The 22,167-nt window shown below is 42.5% G+C and overlaps 1 protein-coding gene across 1 annotated transcript; it reads right to left on the bottom strand.

Annotated features, from left to right (window-relative positions):
- Nucleotides 1-3,537: 3,537 nt before the first annotated feature.
- On the bottom strand, nt 3,538-21,961 carry NAF1 (nuclear assembly factor 1 ribonucleoprotein). Its single transcript, XM_048510120.1, has 8 exons — nt 21,330-21,961; nt 18,024-18,156; nt 15,651-15,744; nt 11,525-11,607; nt 8,881-9,041; nt 7,637-7,688; nt 6,947-7,046; nt 3,538-5,232 (listed from the first exon to the last, which is right to left on the bottom strand). The coding sequence occupies exons 1-8, from the start codon at nt 21,914-21,916 to the stop codon at nt 4,790-4,792; spliced, it is 1,653 nt and encodes a 550-aa protein (XP_048366077.1). The 5' UTR covers nt 21,917-21,961; the 3' UTR covers nt 3,538-4,789.
- Nucleotides 21,962-22,167: the final 206 nt, after the last annotated feature.

The following is a 22,167-nucleotide window of genomic DNA, read 5'->3' as shown; positions in this document are numbered from 1 at the left end:
TCTGACAGGGAACATTCAGCAATAGGATGAGAGGGTTGTTTGAGGGCTCTAGCCTTCAGTTTACAAGAGGAGGTCCCTTTATCTGTCTGCTGAACCACTTCCTTCTTATAGCCCAGGATGCTGAGAACCTTCTTTAAGAGCCTGGAAAAGTAGTCAGGTTGGAATAAGAACACAGACTCATTGCCAGACTCCCTCTCCTCCCCTGATCAGTCTAAATCTCTTTCTGAGGCATTTTCAGAAAAGAAGGCTGAAGCTGCATCACTCAAGATTTTTGATCAGCTCCACCTGCTTGCCACGGCTACCGGCACACTTGTGCAGTGATGGCTATGGGGAGCGCCACTCCCCCTCCTCTTCAGAGTTAGCAGGGACATGGCAGTTGGATCTGGCACACTCTTGGATCACCCCAGCTGTCGAGGTAGCATCTTGACTGACTTCCTACACCCTTCCCAGGCACTAAAAGGACAGCAATCCCCCTAGATCCCAGATTGAATTGGGTGAGAGGAAGTGGTGGCTGGTGGGACCCAGGGAAAACCCCACTGCTGCTGAGTCCATTCGGGCAGCAGTGTGGACTGCTGTGGTGCAGCAAGACCCTGTGCTTACCAGTTGGTAGAAAGCTCCCAAAGGAATCAGTATTCACAGTGCTGCTGCAGGGCTGGAGTCTGATCACACACAGTCAAGACCAGATCTCAGGGGATTGCAGGAACCTTTATCTGATGGTTTAGGGATTTCACCTCAGTGAGAGCCACACTGTTAGCCATCGGTTCCAGAACTGCAGAGCTTGCAGAAGGTAGAGTCCGGGAATCACATCCTGTGGAGAAAGAGGGACTAGAGAATAGCCCGAGACCCAAACCAGTTATAATGTTCATCCTGTTGGTCCCTGGCTTTTGGGAATCCTCCTGAACTAGCGCTGGATGTTCTCTCATGGAGTCCACCTGCAGACTGGTAGTTTGTGTGAGAGGATTCTTCATTGGCATTGATCCTCTTCTTTTTTTACTCCAAATCCAGATGGTTCCAAAGAACGGACCTTCTTAGAAGACTTCTTGGACTCCATTGGTAAGTATAATTTTCTAACTGACTTCGAATCTAGAAATTTTGAGGACCTAAGTAACTAGCTGCTGCCTGAACAGCAGGGCTATTCAGACAGGAAGGGGTCACCCCCAGTGTTGGAATTTAAATAATTTAACAACCGGTTCTGGTGGTGGAATTCAAAAAATTTAACGTGGTTGTTTACAAACACCATTTTAACAACTGATTCTGCCGAAGTGGTGCAAACCTGCTGAATCCCACCACTGGTCACCCCCTACAGCCCAGTAGAGCTTGCAGAAAAATTGGCATAGCCCTGCCTGAACAATAGATGTGACCAAATCAGCCTGGATGACCAAGCCCACTGTTGAGGAAAGATGAGCTTCCTTTCTCTTACATTTATCTGTTCTGGTGTAGTGACAATATGCTGATATAAGAGCCCTTTTAGCATCAATACAGGCTTTATAAAACTTAGGTTTGGACAGATTATTTAATGTCATGCTAGTAGCACCAAATATTACAGGTCTTACCTTATGTATAAAATTGCCGTATATAGTTAAGAGGTCCTGTGTAGAGTTAGGATTTTAAAATGTTGAGCAATAGGAGTACAGATTTTCGGGCTTTAATAAACCTTTCAGCTTGTGTTCAAGTCAACAAACTATGTGACTTGACATTTCACCCCAACTGAGGAAAGTAAATGAAAGCAGTTGAGAATTTTTGAAGGGTACAGTTAAAAAACTCTTAGCTTACAATTTTTCTCGTTAACTTAATCTCAAAGTAAGCTACCAAGAAAGTTGTTTTCCCATGGGAAAATTAAAAGTGAGTTTGTTTTACCTTGAAGCACAAACAATAAGCTGAATCATTTAGTACACAATACAATAGAAAAGAATCATTATCTTTCACAATGTCTTGTTCAAAAGAGAATGAAGACTGTGATATTTATGGCACTAGGATTTTCTAAGCAGCACAATAGCAACAAATGACAAGCTATACACTCTCCAAGTCTTCTGAAAGCCACTAATTCAGGCAAGCTCATTCAAGTCTTCTGTAAGTCAAGTATTTTTTGTCTTAACTGTAAGTCCGTTGTTGCTATAATTTCCACTGTGCATTGGTGCATGAGCTTTATGGCCATAGAAACAAATAACTATTCACAGCAAGCATTATTGGAATGAAGAAAATGAGATAATTTTTTGTGACTTGCTTCAGTAACTTTCCATATATACCTCCAAACACTTGAAAACACTGCAAGTTTGAATCTTCATACCCAAGTGGCTTCCAGGTATCTACATAAGCGTTCTGAATGAAGATTTTAAGTGTATTGAATTTATCAGTAATTTATAGTGGAACTACAGTGAAATCATAGTATAAATACTGGGTTGGATCCAGTGAAAGATCTTTCCGACCTTCCAGACACCGTTGCTTGTCCTATAACTCCCTTCTAGATTAAAAAGAGCCTTGCAAATATGTCACAGGAGAGGATGCTCCAATGATGACAGAAAATAGGCTAACCTGCAAGCCTCAAATGAGAAGCAATTTAACCAACCCCACTCATTGCTTCAGTAATCCTCATCTCGCTGCACATATTTGCTTGTTTCCTGATCCTCAGAGATTATTTATTGACTTCATTTATAACTTGCCTTGCTCCCCAATGAGGTAGGTCAGGCTGAGTATACATGCTAGGCTCAAGGCCATCCAGCAAAGTCCCATGGCAAAGTGAGGTCCAAATCTGGATCCTAGTCTGGTAGTCTAATCATTATATCTCTTGGGAAGGCGCTATAAAATTCTGAGACTCTAACCTATCCTTATTTTAAAGGAGAGTTACTTCCTAAAGCTCATGTGTAAAAAGCACTTAAATGATATATGGTATGAAAATAAAGGATGTCTGGAAACTTCCTAAGAACGTGCATCTCTCTCCCTCCATTTCAGTAGATATATCCATTCATGTATAAATCATCACCGCAGTTGAATTTAATGGAAAGCCGTTTGCATGTATGGTCCTTCACTCCATGCAATTGCATAATACTGAGCAGTTTTTCATGCTGGGTCCACATGATTAGATCCAACCACCTCAACACTGAGTTGCTGCCTTCCCCCAACCACCTCTTTGAAATCCAGTAAGGTAGGCATGTGTAAGAGATTTTATCAGTTTTCCACTGGCTACAGTACACATCTCCCTGGAGATAAGGGAAATAAGATCTTCTTTGCCATACTCCCAACCCACTACTAACACCTCTGTGTAGCAGGGAGAACTACGAATGCTTTTTTATTCTCTCAAAACTCCAACAAAACTCACAGCAAAACCCACTCACTACCAATCCATGTCGTGGTGAAAAAGGAACCGAGGGAGAGGGCTCTCTGCCATTGGACATGTGACTGCTGGAAGGAAATAAGTCATGAGACGCATTTAATGGCAAGAGCACCCTCTAGTTAGGAAGCTTGGGACTGGCCCATTTCTGACCTGTGCAGGTGCAGTCCCAATGTGTGTCTGCACAGAAGACTGAAGGAGAACTTTAGTTTCTGCTGGAATTGTTTAATACACATACATGTCTGACAGCTTCATTAAATCAATGGCATTTTGAAATTCTACATTTATACAGATTGAAGCACTGTTATTTATACAAAATCCCTCAACAGGAGATGACCTACAAAGGTCTATACCAAAAAGGGTAAAGATTAACAACGATATGGGTCATCATTTTTTTACAAGTTTTAATAATTAACTGACATGAAACTAATGATATGATTCATTGCTAAGTAACAAGAGCTTTCAATTTCTTTAACTGCTGGTGGTATAACAACTCTGTGTAGCAGGGAGAAAAAAAGATGCAAAAAATTTTCTACACTTGAGTTAATTCTTGGATACAACTTGAAAGTAAGATGTGGTCCAATTTTAGATTTCTAACGTATATTTTCCTATTGCATACTTTCTTACCTTAGCCTTCTAAGAGATTCCCCTTCTTCAGTGACCTCTCTTCAAATCAAAGCCACGTTTTTGTAGCATATTCAGAAATAAAGTTTGTATTGTCATTCTGCAGCTTCCATTTGATTAATAAGATACTAATTTCATATAAGATGCAGAAATCATCTCTCTTTGAAGACCCTCATCTTTGAACATCTTATTCTTTGAAAATCTTCAAGAACTTGTTCTTTGAATAAGTTCAAAAGAGTCAACTAAAACTTCATGCTTTGGGTACCATATAAGGCAATAGTGTCCAATTAAGGGCTGTTAAGTTCTATCACTTAAAAAAGTTACCCAGAGAACTCAAATTGATATTTAAAAAAAGGTTTGTTTTGGCTGAGATGCACTATTTTTATAAACTGGATGTCATTTATAAAGAGCAATGTTGACATAACAAAACATTTGGAATTTCAACATTTTTTTTTATCCAACACAAAAAATATCCTAACCAGTGTACTGTGCACATCTGTTTAGCATTTCTGCAATATAAAAAATGTATAGGTTATTACAAAAATAAAGTTTCCAATAACATGGTTTAAACAGGTACAATATAGAAAGGTCATCTTGTTTAAAGGTAACATATTTCAATTAGATTATCTATCTAAGCCATTATTAAACATACTTATCATCAAAATTATTCAAAGAAATGCCATCTATCTGGAGGCCTTTGATTTCCTAGAAAATGGTTGGTATTTAAGCTTGTACTTCCATACTTAGCTGAACCTGTCAAAGATATTTAAACAGAAAATGCAATACAGTGTTCAGATAAAGTCTTGACTTTCTAGTCATTGTAAGTCAGAGCAGAGCCTAAAAAGGATTAGTATTGTTAGGAGCAGTCGATGGAGGCGGCAGCGGAGGTGGCGGCGGTGGCGGTAGTGATAACAATGACAACAGTGGGTCATACATATTCCGAATACAATTTTGAGGCCACCCCCAAGTTGGAGGTGGAAGTGGAAAGGGATTTGCCTCATTACCAGCTGTTCCAAATGATGGAGGAGGAAAAGAATACTGCTGCCTTTGGGGGCTTCCCTTCCTCTGATGCTGAAAGAAAGCAGAAGGCTCCTGAAATTCTGTAAAATCAGAACTGTAATGTTGTCGAGGTTTTACTTGCTGTCTGTAGGAATGCAGAGGAACTGGTGAATGAGGAAATCTGCCCCTTGAAAAGGAGGGATTAAATTCTCCCCTATGAGATCCACGTGAATAGTTTGAAGAATAATGTCTTCTGGGCTGATAATGAATTCCATTCTCATCTACCAAAGAAAAGAAATTCAATTACTAGGATGTTTGATGGTTCACACCTGTGCAGAAGAAGTGTTCTATCTCCAATAAATCCTCATTTACTGCTACCTACAATGGCAAATTTGGTGTTTTAAATCAAAACCCCTCCACTCATCCTCAATAAGTCAACTCACTGATTCCACAGTGGCCATTATTTCAAAAGCACAATGTGCGGAGCTTAATTAACTCTCAAACTGTCCCAGTTTCCTCCTCAACATTTGAAATTCTATTGAGGGAACAAACCATCTGCCAGGACAACCCCATAGACATCAGTGAAGCCTTGTGAACAGATGAAATAATTGTATGGCAATGATGGCAAATCATTTAGGACTCTGCTCCAGAAAAATCAAGGTGAGAGAAATCTATGAGTAGTCCAAGTGTACTGCTACCATATGAAATCCGAAGTCCTCATTATCACTTTAGTCAGCAATAACCTTCATCTATTCAACCAGCACATGGCATGCAACTCTGACAAAAATCACTTTTGGCTTCAATAAAGCACAAGTCATCACTATCCACTTATTTTTATTTATAAAATTTAAATCCTGCCTTTGTCTTCACAAGGGCCAGCAAGATCACTAACAATTTAAATGCCCAACTAAACCAACATTTTCCACCCAGTGACAAAACATGGAAACAGGTGACAGATGAATCTCTCTGGGGACAGAATTCCAGAACTTTGGTGCCATGACCCAGAAAACCCTCTGCCAGATTGTCAGCCACCTCAGAAAACAGGGACATCCAAACGTGAACTTCTGAATATGGCTGTAGTGGTCAGGAAGGTTCATAGGGGAGGAGACTGTTCTTCAGATATGCTGGTTCCAAACCATATTAGGCTTTGAAGATCAAGACCAGCACCATCAGTTGTGTCCAGAAACAAATTTGGAACCAGTGTAGATGAGCCAAGACTGGAGTGATATGATTCTTACAAACCACTCCAGTCAACATCTTGGCTGAAACATTCTGTATCAACTGAAGTTTCCAAAAACTTTTCAAGGGCAGTCCCGCTTAGAACCCACTGCAATCATCTGATTTAGATGCGATCATGACATGTACCACAGTGGCCAGATCTTTTCTGCCTCTTCCCCCAGCCCCACAAATGCCATGGCTGGCTAACGAGCTGATGGTTGTAAAAGGCACTCATGACCACAGTTGCCACCCGCTTGCAACGCTATGCCTGCATCCAAGAGCGCTCCCAGACTACAGATCTGTTCCTTCCCATTCAATTGTAGCTCTTCTAACGCGCCGGGAATAAGCATAAAAATAGAAAGGAGTGGATATCTCAGCATGGTCCCAAATTCATGGACATCACATATTCATTTTAATTACTACTTTTTCCTAGTCACATGCCACTTCCTCACCTTTATTTTTTGTATCTTGCAATCTCTTGCATGCCATCACTTTTCTATTCCATTGTTATGTCCAGGATGTAGGTGCCTTCAGAACAGTATAATTCAACAACTGTTTATGACTTTATGTCAATCTTCCTTAGTTAGAGAGAAGGGACTTTCTTCCTCCACCAATACCAATCTTTCCATTTCATAGTCAAACAATATTGTCTGAAAAGTCACCATATAAAAGCAGCCTTACCTGCTAATATGAATTATACTGATTTAGAGCATTCACCTTATACTCCAATTTTGTTTAAAAGTTAAGTAATAAACTTCACTAATAGCATGTACTTACTAGATTCATCTTGTGATCTAAACTTCTTTCTTCTTAGATTCTGAGATTTCTTCTGTTGTTTCGCCACTTTCTCTTTCTCATCGTCACTAAAATCTAACGCCTAGATCAAAATACTCAAATCAAAACATAATTCTGAACAAATAATTTCAATGGCAATCAATAAGAAATACTAATCATTCACCTGGTACTTGGGAATAATGCAAAACTGCCTCCACTAGCCAGAGAAGATGATCTTACCCATTCCCCCTCATATTGCAGCATATTTGCTGCAATACATTTTGTTTGCAAGGATTTCCCAACTTTCTAGGAGGATTTTCAAAGCAAACAGCAAGCTGCTAGGGAACCGTGGGGAAAGAGTCACTTTATCAATTCCTCTTCTGAGCTTTAACCACTAGACTCATTGTGCTTATATGCAGAGAATAACTTAATGGGCTAGAACCAGCCAACATTTTCAATCCATTTAACAGAATTCCAATGCTTATTAAACCCTCTGTTTCTCACAGTTTCTAAAATGCAGGTCCCATGATCCTGGCATAGCCCTTTTTTGTTGTCAGATGGAACCCCGTCTTCCTTTTTCACCAGCAGAAGAGTGGACTGGTTCCATTCTATAGATTTTTATTCTAAGTGTACCTCTTAAATTGGAAATCAGACATTCAAATAGGAAATCAATTACAGAAAGTATGTACTTGCCTCAGGTGGAGGTTCTTCATCATTTTTCCATGATGCATCAGATCCTTTATCCCTAGAAGATTATGCAGAGACAGACATCATAACACAGTCACCTCAGGGATTAATTGCCTCTATGAATTGCTATTGCTCAACAGTCTCAGCAAAGACTGACAATTTACAGAACAGTTGCATCCAGGGCAGACCAACACCATGTTACATAAGACAGTCTCCTACAATGGTTACCACACACATGAACTGCATACTACTCACATGTTACTTATCCATACTTGCAAAACTGACAAAAAATGTGCATAAAAAAGAGACAAAGCAGACATGAGTTTTTCAAAGTCCTATGAAGGGATTCTCTTATAGATGTAGAAAAACTATTATGCTAATTTCTACATGATCATTATCTATGAGACTTTCTCATTTCTGAGAAAAGATCCATGAGAAACACAGAGGTTAAGAACATGAACCAGAAGCCAATGACTTAAATTTAATTTCAGTCATGGTTGCCGCCATTTTGGGATAGTAACACTGCCTAGCCTTACAGAGCTGTCATAGTATATGAAGCATTTTGAATACTATAGAGACCGTAATTGTAATTAGTTATGAGTCTCTCCACAGCAATAAAGTGGTATGTTCAAATCATCATGTCTAAAACCTTTTAATACCTTTGTACAGGTAAAAACAGCCCATATGAAAGAGTAAAGAACAACCAATAGAATGACATGGAGCTCCAAATGAACAAGAAGTTTAGTTACTTCTAAAAATATGTCAACATGAAGAATAGAACAGACTGCTCCCAAAAACTCAAGTGATGGTATCAGATGGCATTTATCCTCCATCTGAAAAATATGAAGCTTTCTATAAGTGTGAAAAATAAATATGTTTGCCAAAGCAAAGTTTTTTGAAGGAACTACATTTATCAAAGTGAAGCATGGTGCTGCATGTTCAATTTGAAGAACACAACAGCTGCTGAGGGGAAATAAAATTCAATCTGATCCTTCCATTATAAGCCTTATTTCTTTTTTTAAAAAATCTATTTCTTTTAAGGTTCTAACAGATCGAAACATGTGTCCATATCCTGGAAATGGTTGAAGCTAAGGCAAAACCACTGGCCACTACAAAGAGTCAGGAGGTCATTCATCCCAATTGAGAAATCCATCAACGCATGTCACTTGAAGTAGAAAAGAACAGCCACTGAAGAAACTGGAGTTCTAAATCTATTCAGAGAAACAAACATCTGAAGAATCAAGACTTACTGTTTTATTTTTTCTGGAAATATATACTGAGTGAAGCTTTCAACCGATGGAGCAAAATACACATCTTCATGTACTTTAATATCTTTTGCATCAATGTGCTCAGGACTGTTAAACTGTATCACATAAAAAGGGTGTGACACAGGGCCAAACACCTCAAACACCTAAAAGACAAAGTTAAGCATTTCAATTTATCTTGAAAGACAATTTTACCTACTGTATTACATGTAGTATAAGCAAAATTCCATCCAAAGCTCAAGGCAGCCACCTCCAGAGGTGGAACAGGGAGGCAATAAAAATAAAATGCCTCCCAAAAGCCACCCATGGGGCTAAATAGACTTTAGCCAAGAAAGCCAGGGTGGGAGACGACTATAGGAGCTGATATCACTTGATGATGTAACAACCATAGAATATAATTTCTTTCATCTTTGACTATTTATCAGGGTTTTATTTTTTCTAGATCATCCATAAATCACAGTAAATGTCAACTGGATATTTGCATGTCACCCCTCCCCCTCCCTCTGCTAGGGTGGGTGGGCCAGGTCCAAATGCCGGGCCCCTCCCCTTCCCTTGCATGCCACCCCTCACTCACTCCTCTCCCTTGCACGCCACCCTCCCCCAGGGACGTAATGCTCATTGGGTAAGGTGGGCAGCTGCCCAGGGCACCACCTTGTAGGGGGCATCAAAATGCAGGGTTCGTTTTTGGGTATTTTTAGTGGTTTTTCATTTTTGGCCTACAGGGGGCGCAGTTTTTAGGCTGGCAGCACCAAAATTTCAGCGTATCATCAGGAGACTGTCCTTATGCTACCCCCCAAGTTTGGTGAGGTTTGGTTCAAGCAGTCCAAAGTTATGGACTTCCAAAGGGGGTGCCCCATCCCCCATGGTTTCCAATGGGAGCTAATAGGAGATGGGAGCTACAGTTTTGAGGGTCCATAACTTTGGCCCCCCTGAACCAAACTGCACCAAACCTGGGTGGTATCATTAGGAGAGTCTCCTAAAGATACCCTAAAAGTTTGGTGCTGCTAGCTTAACAATTGCACCCCTGACAGCAGGCACCCCCCCAAATTAGGGCAGTCTCCTTATGAGACCCTGAAAGTTTTGAGACTGTGCCTTCATAAATGTGCCCCCCGCCCCAGCCTGCAACCCCCATTGACAGCAATGAAGAAAATTCAATGCAGAACAAAGATTCTTGGGCAAATTTTGGGATGTTCCTGCAGGGGGTGCATTTTTTGATGTTTCAGCACCAAAATTTCAGGGTATCATCCGGAGACTGTCATGATGGCACCCCCCAAGTTTGGTGCAGTTTGGTTCAGGGGGTCCAAAGTTATGGACCCTCAAAATGGTAGCCCCCATCTCCTTAGCAAAGAATGGGGGATGGGGCACCCCCTTTGAGGGCCCTTAACTTTGGACCCCCTAAACCAAACTGCACCAAACTTGGGGGGTCCCATACGGACAGTTTCCAGATGATACCCTGAAATTTTGGTGCTGATACATCCAAAAATGTGCCCCCTGCAGGAACATCCCAGAAATTTGCCCAAGAATCTTTGTTCTGCATTGAGTTTTCTTGATTGCTGTCAATGGGGGTTGCAGGCTGGAGGGAGGGCACATTTCTGAAGGCACAGTCTCAAAGCTTTCAGGGTCTCATCAGGAGACTGCCCTGATTATACCCCCCAGGTTTGGTGCAGTTTGGTTCAGGGGGGCCAAAGTTATGGACCCTCAAAACTGTAGCCCCCCATCTCCTATTAGCTCCCATTGGAAACAATGGGGGATGGGGGCACCCCCTTTGGGAGTCCACAACTTTGGACTCCTTGAATCAAACCTCACCAAACTTGTTGAGCTTGTTGTGTTGGTTCTTCCACAGGAGGCATGGTTTGATCAGTGATGCTGCTTTTGCCTGTAAGCAGTTTGGAGGGTTTTTCTTTTTTTTATTCCCCCTTTGATAGGAAATAATGGAGAATGGCTGGGTGACATCCTGTTCAGGGACTTTCTTCCTTCATGGCTGGCTTACAAATAAGTAAGACATACATGTACTTTCTCACACAATTCCTAGGAATAATCCTATTAAAACAGTGAAACAGTCAAGCTTGCCCAATACTGAATCAGCCATGGCATCCATTCATTATTATCAAACCAGATGACCAACATTAATAAATTGAACATTTTCTACATATAAATAAAGCACTGGAAAACTTTGCGTTCAACACCTCTAATTTCATGAGAGTTAAGAGCATAACGTGCCACAATTGGTGGGCTGCCATAGACTGTGGTGCAACTGCTAAGACTCTGCACCTCTGTTTTCCCCCTGCTGAGCAGGCACAGGATAACGACTAGCAATGCCAGCATCTTAGACTTGAGATGCCTAACAACTAAGCTTTTGTTATACATTTGAGGAACAACATTCTTCCCTCCAATACACCATGGCAAGTCACTTTCACAGGTTACACACATGGATTATCTTCTACAAGAACCTGCATAACACATCGAGATAAAATCTTTACACTATTAACATTTGCATCTCTTTAGTTAGCTTCTTCTTTTTAAAAACCTATCCAGACAGCAAGAAGGCAAATTGTTGTTGCAAACTACAACACAGAATATTAGGAGAAAGATGGACTACTAATAATTCAAAAATAGAAATAATTCTCACCTTTCCTATTGAATGACGATCTTGTTTGAAAATCACACTGTTCTCATTCACTGGAGGGAGCCCTTTCAGTGATTCAACTATAACTAAAAAAAATTATAAAGCTGAATTATTATTTTTTTTTGCCAAATACTTTAAAAGAGAACTCTAATTACATACTAGGGGGCATTATTTAAAAGACGGCTTTAACTATGATATAGATTTACAGTTATAGTAATAAATCTAGCATGAAATTAGAGCTTATTTTCAATGATGAAACACTTAAACTCCAATATCTCTACTTACAAAATTGAAAGCAGCTTTATGTTAAGCTGTTTTTCTTTATTTCCACCTGAGCTGTGGAGCTATAGCACAGAACCCTTCCCCAATTTTTCTTAATTATACCCAGGCCAAAGAATGCTACAATGAACCAGCTTTACAGTATACAGTATAATATCCAAATATTCCAAGTCACATGTCCATTTACAAACCTCAGAAGGCAGAAGGATCAGCTCTATTACAGTAACATAAGCTGAGGCAAAAATAATGGTTAACTTCGCCTATGGCTCCCCACAAGTGCTGAAAAGGCTACACTGATGATGGATACCAAAGACCAAGTGACGATCCCCTCCCCCCACACTTTCAAAAAAGGCTGCAGCAATAAAGCAGAACACAGGATCAGGCTATGTTTTGAGTTTCCAGGAAGCCTACTTCTTGCTACCTGTTCATGCCTACATTCATTCAAATATCCTTTTCCTTTATTGCAGAATCTATATTTTATGCTATCAATTAAAAAATACACAACACTAACACTGAGCAGGACTAACACATACCATATTTTAAATTAACATAAGACTGTAGAACTGAAATGCATTTTAAAAGAAAAGGTATGAAATTTTCTTTGTTTTCCCCTAGCCTAGAATGTTTAAATTTACATGCATCTAATAAGGCATTTGATTTGTCTATATCCGTGTTACGTTTCAACTTGCATGTCTTCCTGCTTTTAATCAAGATTACATAGCAATCAGATCATGTAACTTAATGAAGTAATTTGCACTTAGTGGATGAAAAATTGGATTAATGTTTTATGAAAAAATTCCCTGAAATACCCAAACAGAGTGAGTACATTATAGGCTGTGGCTGGAATCCAATAGTTTCTTTCTACTTGTGCAGCATGGTGTTTTGTTCTGGAGGCTGTCATAGATATGGCTAGAAATACAAGGGAACGGTTGCTGGACTTGACCAAAAAATAACAGAAAATGTCTCTGTACAAAGAAACAGAGCTATCCTGGCTTCTCAGTGAAGTATGCTAAAAGGAAGTTTAGTGATCTGGAATAGAATAGCCTTGGAGACAAACAAGAAGCAACAAAGTAGTAACATGATGATATGGCCTTGTTTAGATTATAAGACACCGAGTCTATATCAATAGATATAATTTGTTATGGCTCAGGTGCAGAGAGTATCTAAGAATGGCAAGAACATCCAACTTCCCACAAGTGGAGCTACAATTAGCAGAAAGCCAAGACAGTCATAGATGTAAGAAATCTGTAGTTACTATTCTCAATAGACTTTGTTATGATAAAAATTATCAAGAATAAACAAAATTTTAAATATGTTTTAAGATATTTTAAGTTGGGATAACAATATATGGGGCTTCAGGGGCGTAACGAGGCAGTCCTGGGCAAACTGTAGCCCTGGGCAAAACCTGAGTTGGATGCCCCCCGCCCCCATGGGCGGCCACTCCACCACGACCAAATTTTTTTTTGCACCAGGACATTGGTGCCTGCAGGGGGTGCATTTTTGGATGTATCGGCACCAAAATTTCAGGGTATCATCTGGAAACTGCCCTTATGGTACCCCCAAAGTTTGGTGCAGTTTGGTTTAGGGGGTCCAAAGTTATGTACTCTCAAAGGAGTGCTAAGGAGATGGGGACTACCCTTTTGAGGGTCCATAACTTTGGACCCCCTGAACCAAACTGCACCAAACATTGGGGGTGCCATCATGACAGTCTCCAGATGATACCCTGAAATTTTGGTGCTGATACATCCAAGAATGCCCTCCCTGCAAGAACATCCCGAAATTTGCCCAAGAATCTTTGTTCTGCATTGAATTTTCTTCATTGCTGTCAATGGGGGTTGCAGGCTGGGGGAGCACATTTCTGAAGGCACAGTCTCAAAACTTTCAGGGTCTCATAAGGAGACTTCCCTAATGATACCCCCCAGGTTTGGTGCAGTTTGGTTCAGGCAGGGGGGCCAAAATTATGGACCCTCAAAACTGTAGCCCCCATCTCCTATTAACTCCCATTGGAAACAATGGGGGATAGGGGCACCCCCTTTGGGAGTCCATAACTTTGGACTCCCTGAACCAAACCTCACCAAACTTGGGGGGTATCATAAAAACAGTCTCCTGATGATACGCTGAAATTTTGGTGCTGCTAGCCTAAAAACTGCGCCCCCTGCAGGCCAAAAATGGAAAACCACTAAAAATACCCAAAAACGAACCCAGCATTTTGATGCCCCCTACAAGGTGATGCCCTGGGCAGCTGCCCACCCTGCCCAATGGGCATTACGCCAGTGGAGATAGCCAAGAATGTGAGTCCTTATCAAGACGGACAGTTAGCACTTTTAGGAGATGTTAAAAACCTATAAATAGGATCAGCTGATCAAGAGCTGCTTCTGAGAAGGGGCTCCTTATTTGTGACCTGATTACTTTGTGGTAAAGTCATATAACTGCTCTTCTTTAATTACTTATGCAGCAATGAAGGATAATACAATATTTTGCTGATTTAGACAGTTTGGCTAATCTAGTTTTGTTGGGTTGGTTTTGGTTAGTATTTGAATGGGAGACCACCAAAGAGTACCAGAATCACTGAAGAGAGGCAGGCAGTGGCAAACCACCTTTAATTGTTTTTTGCCATGAAAACTCTACAGGGTCACCGTAAGTTAGCTGCTTTAGGGAAACGAAAGTCAGCACTGTGGCTATCAAACTCCCACAGTTAACATAAGTATTACCTGGAATCAACTGCTAATTTGATTAACATTCACCATCTGAAGAATTATTTCTGATCTGTCCCAGTACGCAAGCAGAGCTGCCAGCAGAGATATGCCATGATTTTCATGATGTATCTCTATTCTCCCCTATGGGGGAGTTGAAAGGGTTTTTTAAAAAAAAATTAAAAGGAACCTTTTTAGGCTCCCTGCGCTGTAGGAAAGCCCAGTGGAGCAGGTAGGGTAGCGCTCAGGCAGCACCATCCCCATCCGGCTCAGCTCAGGATAGCTCTGTTAATTGCATGTGATATAATTCTCATGGAGGTTGAGCACAAAACAGAAGAAACTTATTTTTTGAGGGGCAATGGCATAAAACAGTGATTTTACAGGAGACGGAACTGAGGATATTCAACAGAAGAGACAAAAAATGTTAGGACAGACATTTGGGGCCCTTTCCGCATGGGCCAAAAACAGTGCCCTAGGGATGGCAAAAACGCCGTCCCTAGGGAGCTGTTCGCATGGGGGGCTCTTGTTCCCCCCCAGCGGTGCGAAGCCGCTGTTTCCCAACCTCGCTCCCTGAGTGAGGTTTTTGGGAAACAGCGGCTTCCAACCGCTGCCGTGCAAATGGCAGCGGCTGGAAGGGGCCATCCCCCCCCCCCGTCCCAAACGCCTTACCATGTCCTCCGGCCTCTGGTGCGTCGCATAGGCCAGGGGACACATACACCCCCCGCCCTGCGACTTCCGAGCTGTCGCACAGGTCAGGGGGGCATGTCCCCTGGCCTGTGCGACGCGCCGGAGGCCGGAGGACACGGTAAGGTGTTTGGGGGACAGTGCAGCTTCTGCGCAGGCTGCGCTGTCTTCCCCACCGCAACGGGATCGTTCGTGCGAAGTCAGTAGAACCTCTGCAAGGCCATTTCCACACGGCCACGCTGGGGGGTGGGTCGGCGTACATAACGTACATAACGCTGACCCACCCCCCAGCGTGGCCGTGTCGAAACAGCCTTGCAGAGGTTCTAATGACTTCATTACAGTGAACTACACTTCCAGTGTCCATAGCATTATCCATATGGTATTACTCTCATCCCAATATTCAGTAACTAACTTCCAGCCAGACAAATGCAAGTGAGGCGAGAAAACTAATAACACATACACCTTTCGCTTACCTAAGTTTTCAATGATGCTGGAAACTTTTCCAAATGGCATCAATTCAACAGATTCTGGTAGAAAGATTTTCAAATCTTCAACAGGAAGTGACTTCTGCAAGATAAAAGGCAAAATTTATTTTCATACTGAAGCACTGCTACTGCTGCTCATCCCAAATAGTATTTATAGTTGCTTGTGCATACAATCTCAGCACCACAATTTACAGTGTGCTGTTGACTGCTCACATCACTCCCAATATTAGTTAAATGAAAAGCCTGTGGGTGGACACACTGTGCCAAACTGATGCAGATTCCGAATGAGCCACACGCCCCCATGGCCATGACAACACCTCCAAGGTTGGAGGCCAGGAGGCGTGTCCCCTGGCCTTTGCAGAGCGATGGCAGCCAACAGGAGGTAAGAGGGGAACTATACCAGCATGGTGAAAACGCTGCCTTCCACCCGGTGCCGTTAGCTCGGCAACAGGTGGATTCCAGCGTTTTTCAAAAATGCCATGGGGGGGGGGGGGAACTGCTGCTGCTGAACTCCAGCAACAGCAGCGGTGCGAAGTCCTCCCCCACAACGGCGTTTTTACCAGCCCCAGAAAAGTAGAACAGTTACCACTGAATGTGAATAACATGTTGTTTAGGATGTACCAGTGCAGCAGAAAAGTATTATACAAGCTTAATGCTCCCCCCCCCCACTTGTGATGGGTTAGCTAACAATTTCCATCTTTTAAAACCGTTTATCATCACCCCACTTTTTCATATTTTTTTTTCTTTTTTGGGGTGAATAAACATAGTGTTTATTGCTGAAAACAGTAACAAACAATAACACTGGGACCAGCTTCAGAGCCAGTGGACCAATGTCGCACCAGAAAGCTGTCCAAAGAGGTCTGTTTCTGACACCTCTTTAAGATTTGTCTGAAATGGGGCAAGACATTGTCATTAAACAAGTTGCAGACACGGCCTGCAACAGCTTTGTCCGGGTGATTTTTCTCCGCAAACCCCTGCACCTTACTGCCAATCGATGAAAACCGAGGCAAATCGATGAAAAAGTTGGAAAGTGGAAAGTTGCCACTTTTTCATATGAGGCCATTTGGAAATGGTGTGTGTGTGTGAAATTCCACTAAGAAAAAATAATAGAGGTTGGAGCAAATAATAGTTAAATGCTATTTACAGTTTCTAACCATTCCTTTCTCAAGTGGCATGCACATGCATGCACGGCCACACATCTTTAGGCAGCTGTTACACATATATTTGTACGATGAGAAAACAAACAAGAAAGGGAGAAAAATTTCAACCCAGAAAAGATTAGGTAACCAACAGGGTGGGGAAAAAAGGTGGGAGGAACATTATATGGAAATATAAATGTCAATTGCAAAATAAAAAGCTAAAATGATACTCCAAAAACTGTAATGTACTTTAATGTCTAGTGAAAAAAACGTTAATGGTAAAATTACACTCATATGTATGGAGATGTCACATTCTTATAATCATCTTCCCTATGACAATTATAAATATCATAGAATTCATGTCAATCAAACCAAATGTGTTTCAGCCATGAAGTCTTCCTAACTGGTTTAAATCTGTATATTTGGTTTCCTGTACATGTATAATGGACAATTATTTTTGTTTCCTGTATGTGGCTATAGATAACATTGGACATTGGTTTATTCTGACCTGGCTTAAAGAAAAATTTGGTAACCATCTGGAAAGTTATCTCCAATGGTTCTAATTACAACACAGAGAGACACCCAGTGCTAGTCTTATTTATTTATTTATTTATTTATTTCGATTTATTATACCGCCCCATCCCCGTAGGGCTCTGGGCGGTGTACAATACAATGCACATATACAGATAAAAATGCACGTATACAAGTAAAATAACTAAAACCATTAAAAGCAGCAGTAAAATAAAAACTAGTAGAAAGATTAAAACTAACACGCAATGGCGTCCGACATTATGTTTTGCTTTTAAAATCAAAATCAATTGTTTTGCTTTTCCTTCTTCCCTTTTATGAAGTTCAGTATTGTGGTCAGACATGTTGTAATTTTAATGAAATGTAAACTACTGAGAAAGTCCTCATAGTCACAACTCATCTGGGTTACACATCTTCTGTTATTGAATCATTGTACCTGATGACTTTTTCTTCAAACTCTTCTATGCAACATTATTTAAATTGTCCTTTTTTCCCCCAGCTGAACTCAAACTGAAAGTAAGATTCTAGCAGGGAGGAGAAACAGTTTAGGAGATAAGTACCTATAGGGAAAATTATATATCTTTCACTTTCCTGTAAATGCTCCTTTACCCAGATATTCCAAATATGCTTGGGAAGCTAGCATTTAATCTGGCTCTATGGTAATCATGTAAAGAAGGTTCTCACGCATACTTACTTCAGATGCATCATCTTTTTTTCCAATACTGTGAGAGTTTTCATCATTCTTAAATTGCCGACCATCTTCCTCAGATAGCACTGGAGAACAGGATGATGTGGAGGAGACAGAAGAGCTGTCTGTATCAGAGTCACTGCATAAAAAAAGGGAAAAATTACCAATTTTCAGTCTCATTTAATGCATCAGGCAGAAACTATGGTTCCTCCAATGGGAAAAAATGTAGTTGGGTAATAACTGGGGCCTACAAATTTTGGCTGGCCTTAGCAGACCAACAAAAGTTGGTACTTAATACTAATCATGCCCTTCAACAGACAGAAGTTGCATTCTGATTGAAATAAATACTGAGCTTAACAGATGCTCTTTCCCTGCCTCTTCCCCAGCAGAAACAAGGGTGAGGCAGAACAGAAACGTAAGATTTCTCCCCCACCCCGCATCATATCAAGCTCATATGCTCTGAAGAAGCACAGAAGAATTTCACCAGTATAAAATATGTAACCATGAGTGGCAAGTGCGTTTTGTGGACCACTTATAATAATTCCTTCTTACAAGAACAATAAAAAGGAACAGCACTCATGGCAGGTTTAGGACTGTGTTTGTCCTAAAACAAAAGATGCACAAAAAGTAAAACTGTACATTGACAAATTAATTTCCAGTATGTTCAATATTAACTCTTCAGGTGTCTATGTAAGACGACAACATACCAAGTCAAGTGCTGCCAAAGCAAAGTTTTATTTCATTTTGGCAACCCCAGATTATGCTGGCAAACAGTGAGATGTCAAACAGGAGATGTTTGGTTCACATACCACTGCAAATTGAAGCAGCCCTCACTAACTGGCCAGCATTTATACATTGTAATGGAAGTTCAGGGATAGGAACTACCACACGAACAAGTATCTGCAAGGCACAGATCCAAACTGCAGAGGTCACGATTCTGAAAAAATGACTGAATGAGATTTCCAGTGGTGCCCTTTGCTTTTTCTATCCTAACAGTATACATACCTAGCTTTGTGACTTATTTAACTCTCAGTATAAGATTGCTGCTAGAGAGCCAGTGTGGTGTAGTAGTTAAGACACCTGGAAAACCAGGTTCAAATGCTATTGTTGGGTGTCCTTTGGCAAATCACACACTCTCACCCTGACCCTGGCTAGTATTTGGATGGGAGATCTCCACGGATTTCCAGTGTCATGATGCAGAGGAAGGCAATGCCAAACCGCCACCCAACATCTCTTGCCTTGAAGGTCTTACGGGGCTGCCATAAGTCAGTTGTGACCAGATGGCCTCCCAAAAAGCCCACACCAGTGGTCTGTATGAGAAACAACAGCAGCCTTTTATAAAGCTGGTAATAAAGTATCAGACTTTGCCAAATGGCTTAAGTGAAACACAGATTTATTTCTACATTCTTTAAAGCCAATCTACACACAACAGGTTTAGGAGAACTGGGACCCAAGAATTGCCGTCCGCTGAATTTAGAGTCTGCTACAACAAAGCAGCAACCTCCTGCCTTAAGACTTCCAAAATAAAATAATCTGGGTAACTGGTTGCAAAGTTTTAAGGACAGACTGCTTTTTACTAGAGTCATGTTAGCTGGGAGGAGCAACTAACTGGTTGTGGCTTGCCTCCCTGCAATAGCAATAAGGGTTCCTTCTCAGTGGTCCAGAGGGTCACATGTGACTTTGATGTCCTCGGCCGACAGCCACAAGCACATCAAACTTCCCAGCAAAATTGAGCACCAACTTGATTAGCATATTCCCAAATAACATCAAAGGGATGCAAAGTGGCCCCTGCTCAGGGACATAGGTATAGATTTTTTATGGGGGGGTTCGGTGGTGGGGCCACACCCCCACCCACCCCTAGGGCATGGCCATGCCTCCCCAAGTCCCGCCCCCAGCCTAGTGCTCATAAAAGCAGCTCTCCAAGGCTGGGGATGGCAGACTCCCCTGCCCTGCCCTCCCCTGCCCCCACCAGCTGGACTCCCAGCCGTCAGCTGGCAGTTCCTTCTGTTCTCCCCTCTGGGCAGAGGCATAGAGGGAAAATGGAGCCCAGTACAAAATCTGAGTTTTGCCCACCCCCACCCCCGGCAGCCGCTGTGATGCTGGAATCCACCCCCAAACAGCATCACTTTCAATGGTGTTTAAACTAGAGAGCCCAAATTCTCCTTTTAAATTCACCTTAAAGGGAGAATCTGGGGTCCCCAGTTAAACAACATTGAAAGTGATGCTGTTTTGGGGTGGATTATCCCCCACCCTGAAACAGCATCACTTTCAATGTGGCGTAGTGGTTAAGAGCAGGTGCATTCTAATCTGGAGGAACCGGGTTTGATTCCCTGCTCTGCCGCTTGAGCTGTGGAGGCTTATCTGGGGAATTCACAGGCCGGCTGGGTGACCTTGAGCTAGTCACAGCTTTTCAGAGCTCTCTCAGCCCCACCCACCTCACAGGGTGTTTGTTGTGAGGGGGGAAGGTCAAGGAGATTGCAAGCTCCTTTGAGTCTCCTACAGGAGAGAAAGTGCGTATATAAATCCCAACTCTTCTTCTAAACTGAGGACCTCATATTCTCCCTTTCAATCCATGACGAAAGGAGTGGATTTAAAAAAAGAATCTGGGGAAATTTGGGGGGTGCCTGCTGTCAGGGGTGCAATGGTTAAGCTAGCAGCACCAAACTTTTAGGGTATATTTAGGAGACTCTCCTAATGATACCACTCAGGTTTGGTGACGTTTGATTCAGGGGGTCCAAAGTTATGGACCCTCAAAGGTGTAGTCCCATCTTCTATTAGCTCCCATTGGAAACAATGGAGGATGGGGACGCCCCCTTTGGGAGTCCATAACTTTGGACCCCCTGAACCAAACCTCACAAAACCTGGGTGGTATCAGTAAGAGACTCTCCTGATGATACCTCCCAGGTTTGGTGAAGTTTGGTTCAGGGTGTCCCAAGTTATGGACCCTCAAAGATGAAGCCCCCCATCTTCTATTAGCTCCCATTGGAAACAATGGAGGATGGGGTCACCCCCTTTGGGAGTCCATAACTTTGGACCCCCTGAACCAAACCTCACAAAACCTGGGTAATATCATCAGGAGATTCCCCTAAACAATCCCTGAAAGTTTGGTGCTGCTTGCCTAAACAATGCGCCTCCTGCAGGCAAAAAACCAAAAAGCAAATGTTTTTAAAACCCACAAACGGGTGGGCAGAGCTTCGGACATGAATGGGGGGGGCTGAACCTGAGAAACCCCCCCCCCTTACCTACGTCCTTACCCCTGCTCTCTGAAGAAGTGTCAAAAAAAGTTAAGGGAGGGGAAAGGAAGGTACCCACCTCTCGGATCCAACGGAAGAGATGCCCCCTTCCCCTTCGTCTATCAACTGCTCCTTCTCAACAGGAAAAACATCACAGAAGCTTTGGACTCTGAGATCTTGCTCCTGCGTGCCCGGGGAGATGAACTGATGACTCAGAGCCCCCGGGCGGCCAAAATCGAGAGGCGGAGGTGGCCCTTCCTCATGACATGGTCCCAGGCCTGGCAGGCGCTCTCCTGGCGCTGGTGCTTGAGGGTGCTGGCACTGCTCCTCGCTTCGTCCAGCGTCCGACTCTTCTCCCGCAGCAGAAACCGCTCCTGGGTTATCACTCGGCCACGTGCAATTTCTAGAGAAGGCAGATCCGCTAGTGTGACTTGGATCTGTGGCGGAGAGCTGTAAGGAGCTCGAACTTGGGCCATCAATGGCAGCTCCATCGGGGACAGGCATTTTCCCTGCCTCGAAAAGCCCCCCAGGTCCAGCTCCGCTCAGCCCCTCGGAGGCCGTCTCTGGGAAGTCTTCCGAGGAAAGCGAAAGGCGTCCCTCCACCCCGCTGCAGCTCCCCTCATCTCCTGCCACACTTAGCGTTTCCAGCTGCTCCGACACTTCCATCTCCACCAAGCCGGCTCACCATGAACGGCTCCTAACCACGTGGGCGACCACCACAACAGCAATGCACGCTACTTCCGGTTTTGCTGGCTTCCAATCAGAACACAGCAAAGCACTTAGGCACAGAGAGACAGTTACTCTTTCCAATCAGGGCTGGGTTCTCATGGTGGGTTAGGACTGGGCGGCCTTTCCTTCTGCTTCTCTGTATCACGCCTTCGGATGCTACTGGCGGGAATTATTAGCAGCAATAGTAA

Source organism: Sphaerodactylus townsendi, linkage group LG10 (assembly GCF_021028975.2).
Source record: "Sphaerodactylus townsendi isolate TG3544 linkage group LG10, MPM_Stown_v2.3, whole genome shotgun sequence".
Classification (NCBI taxonomy): domain Eukaryota; kingdom Metazoa; phylum Chordata; class Lepidosauria; order Squamata; family Sphaerodactylidae; genus Sphaerodactylus; species Sphaerodactylus townsendi.
Note: the sequence above shows the minus strand (reverse complement) of the source record. Positions and strands in the feature narration are given on the sequence as shown.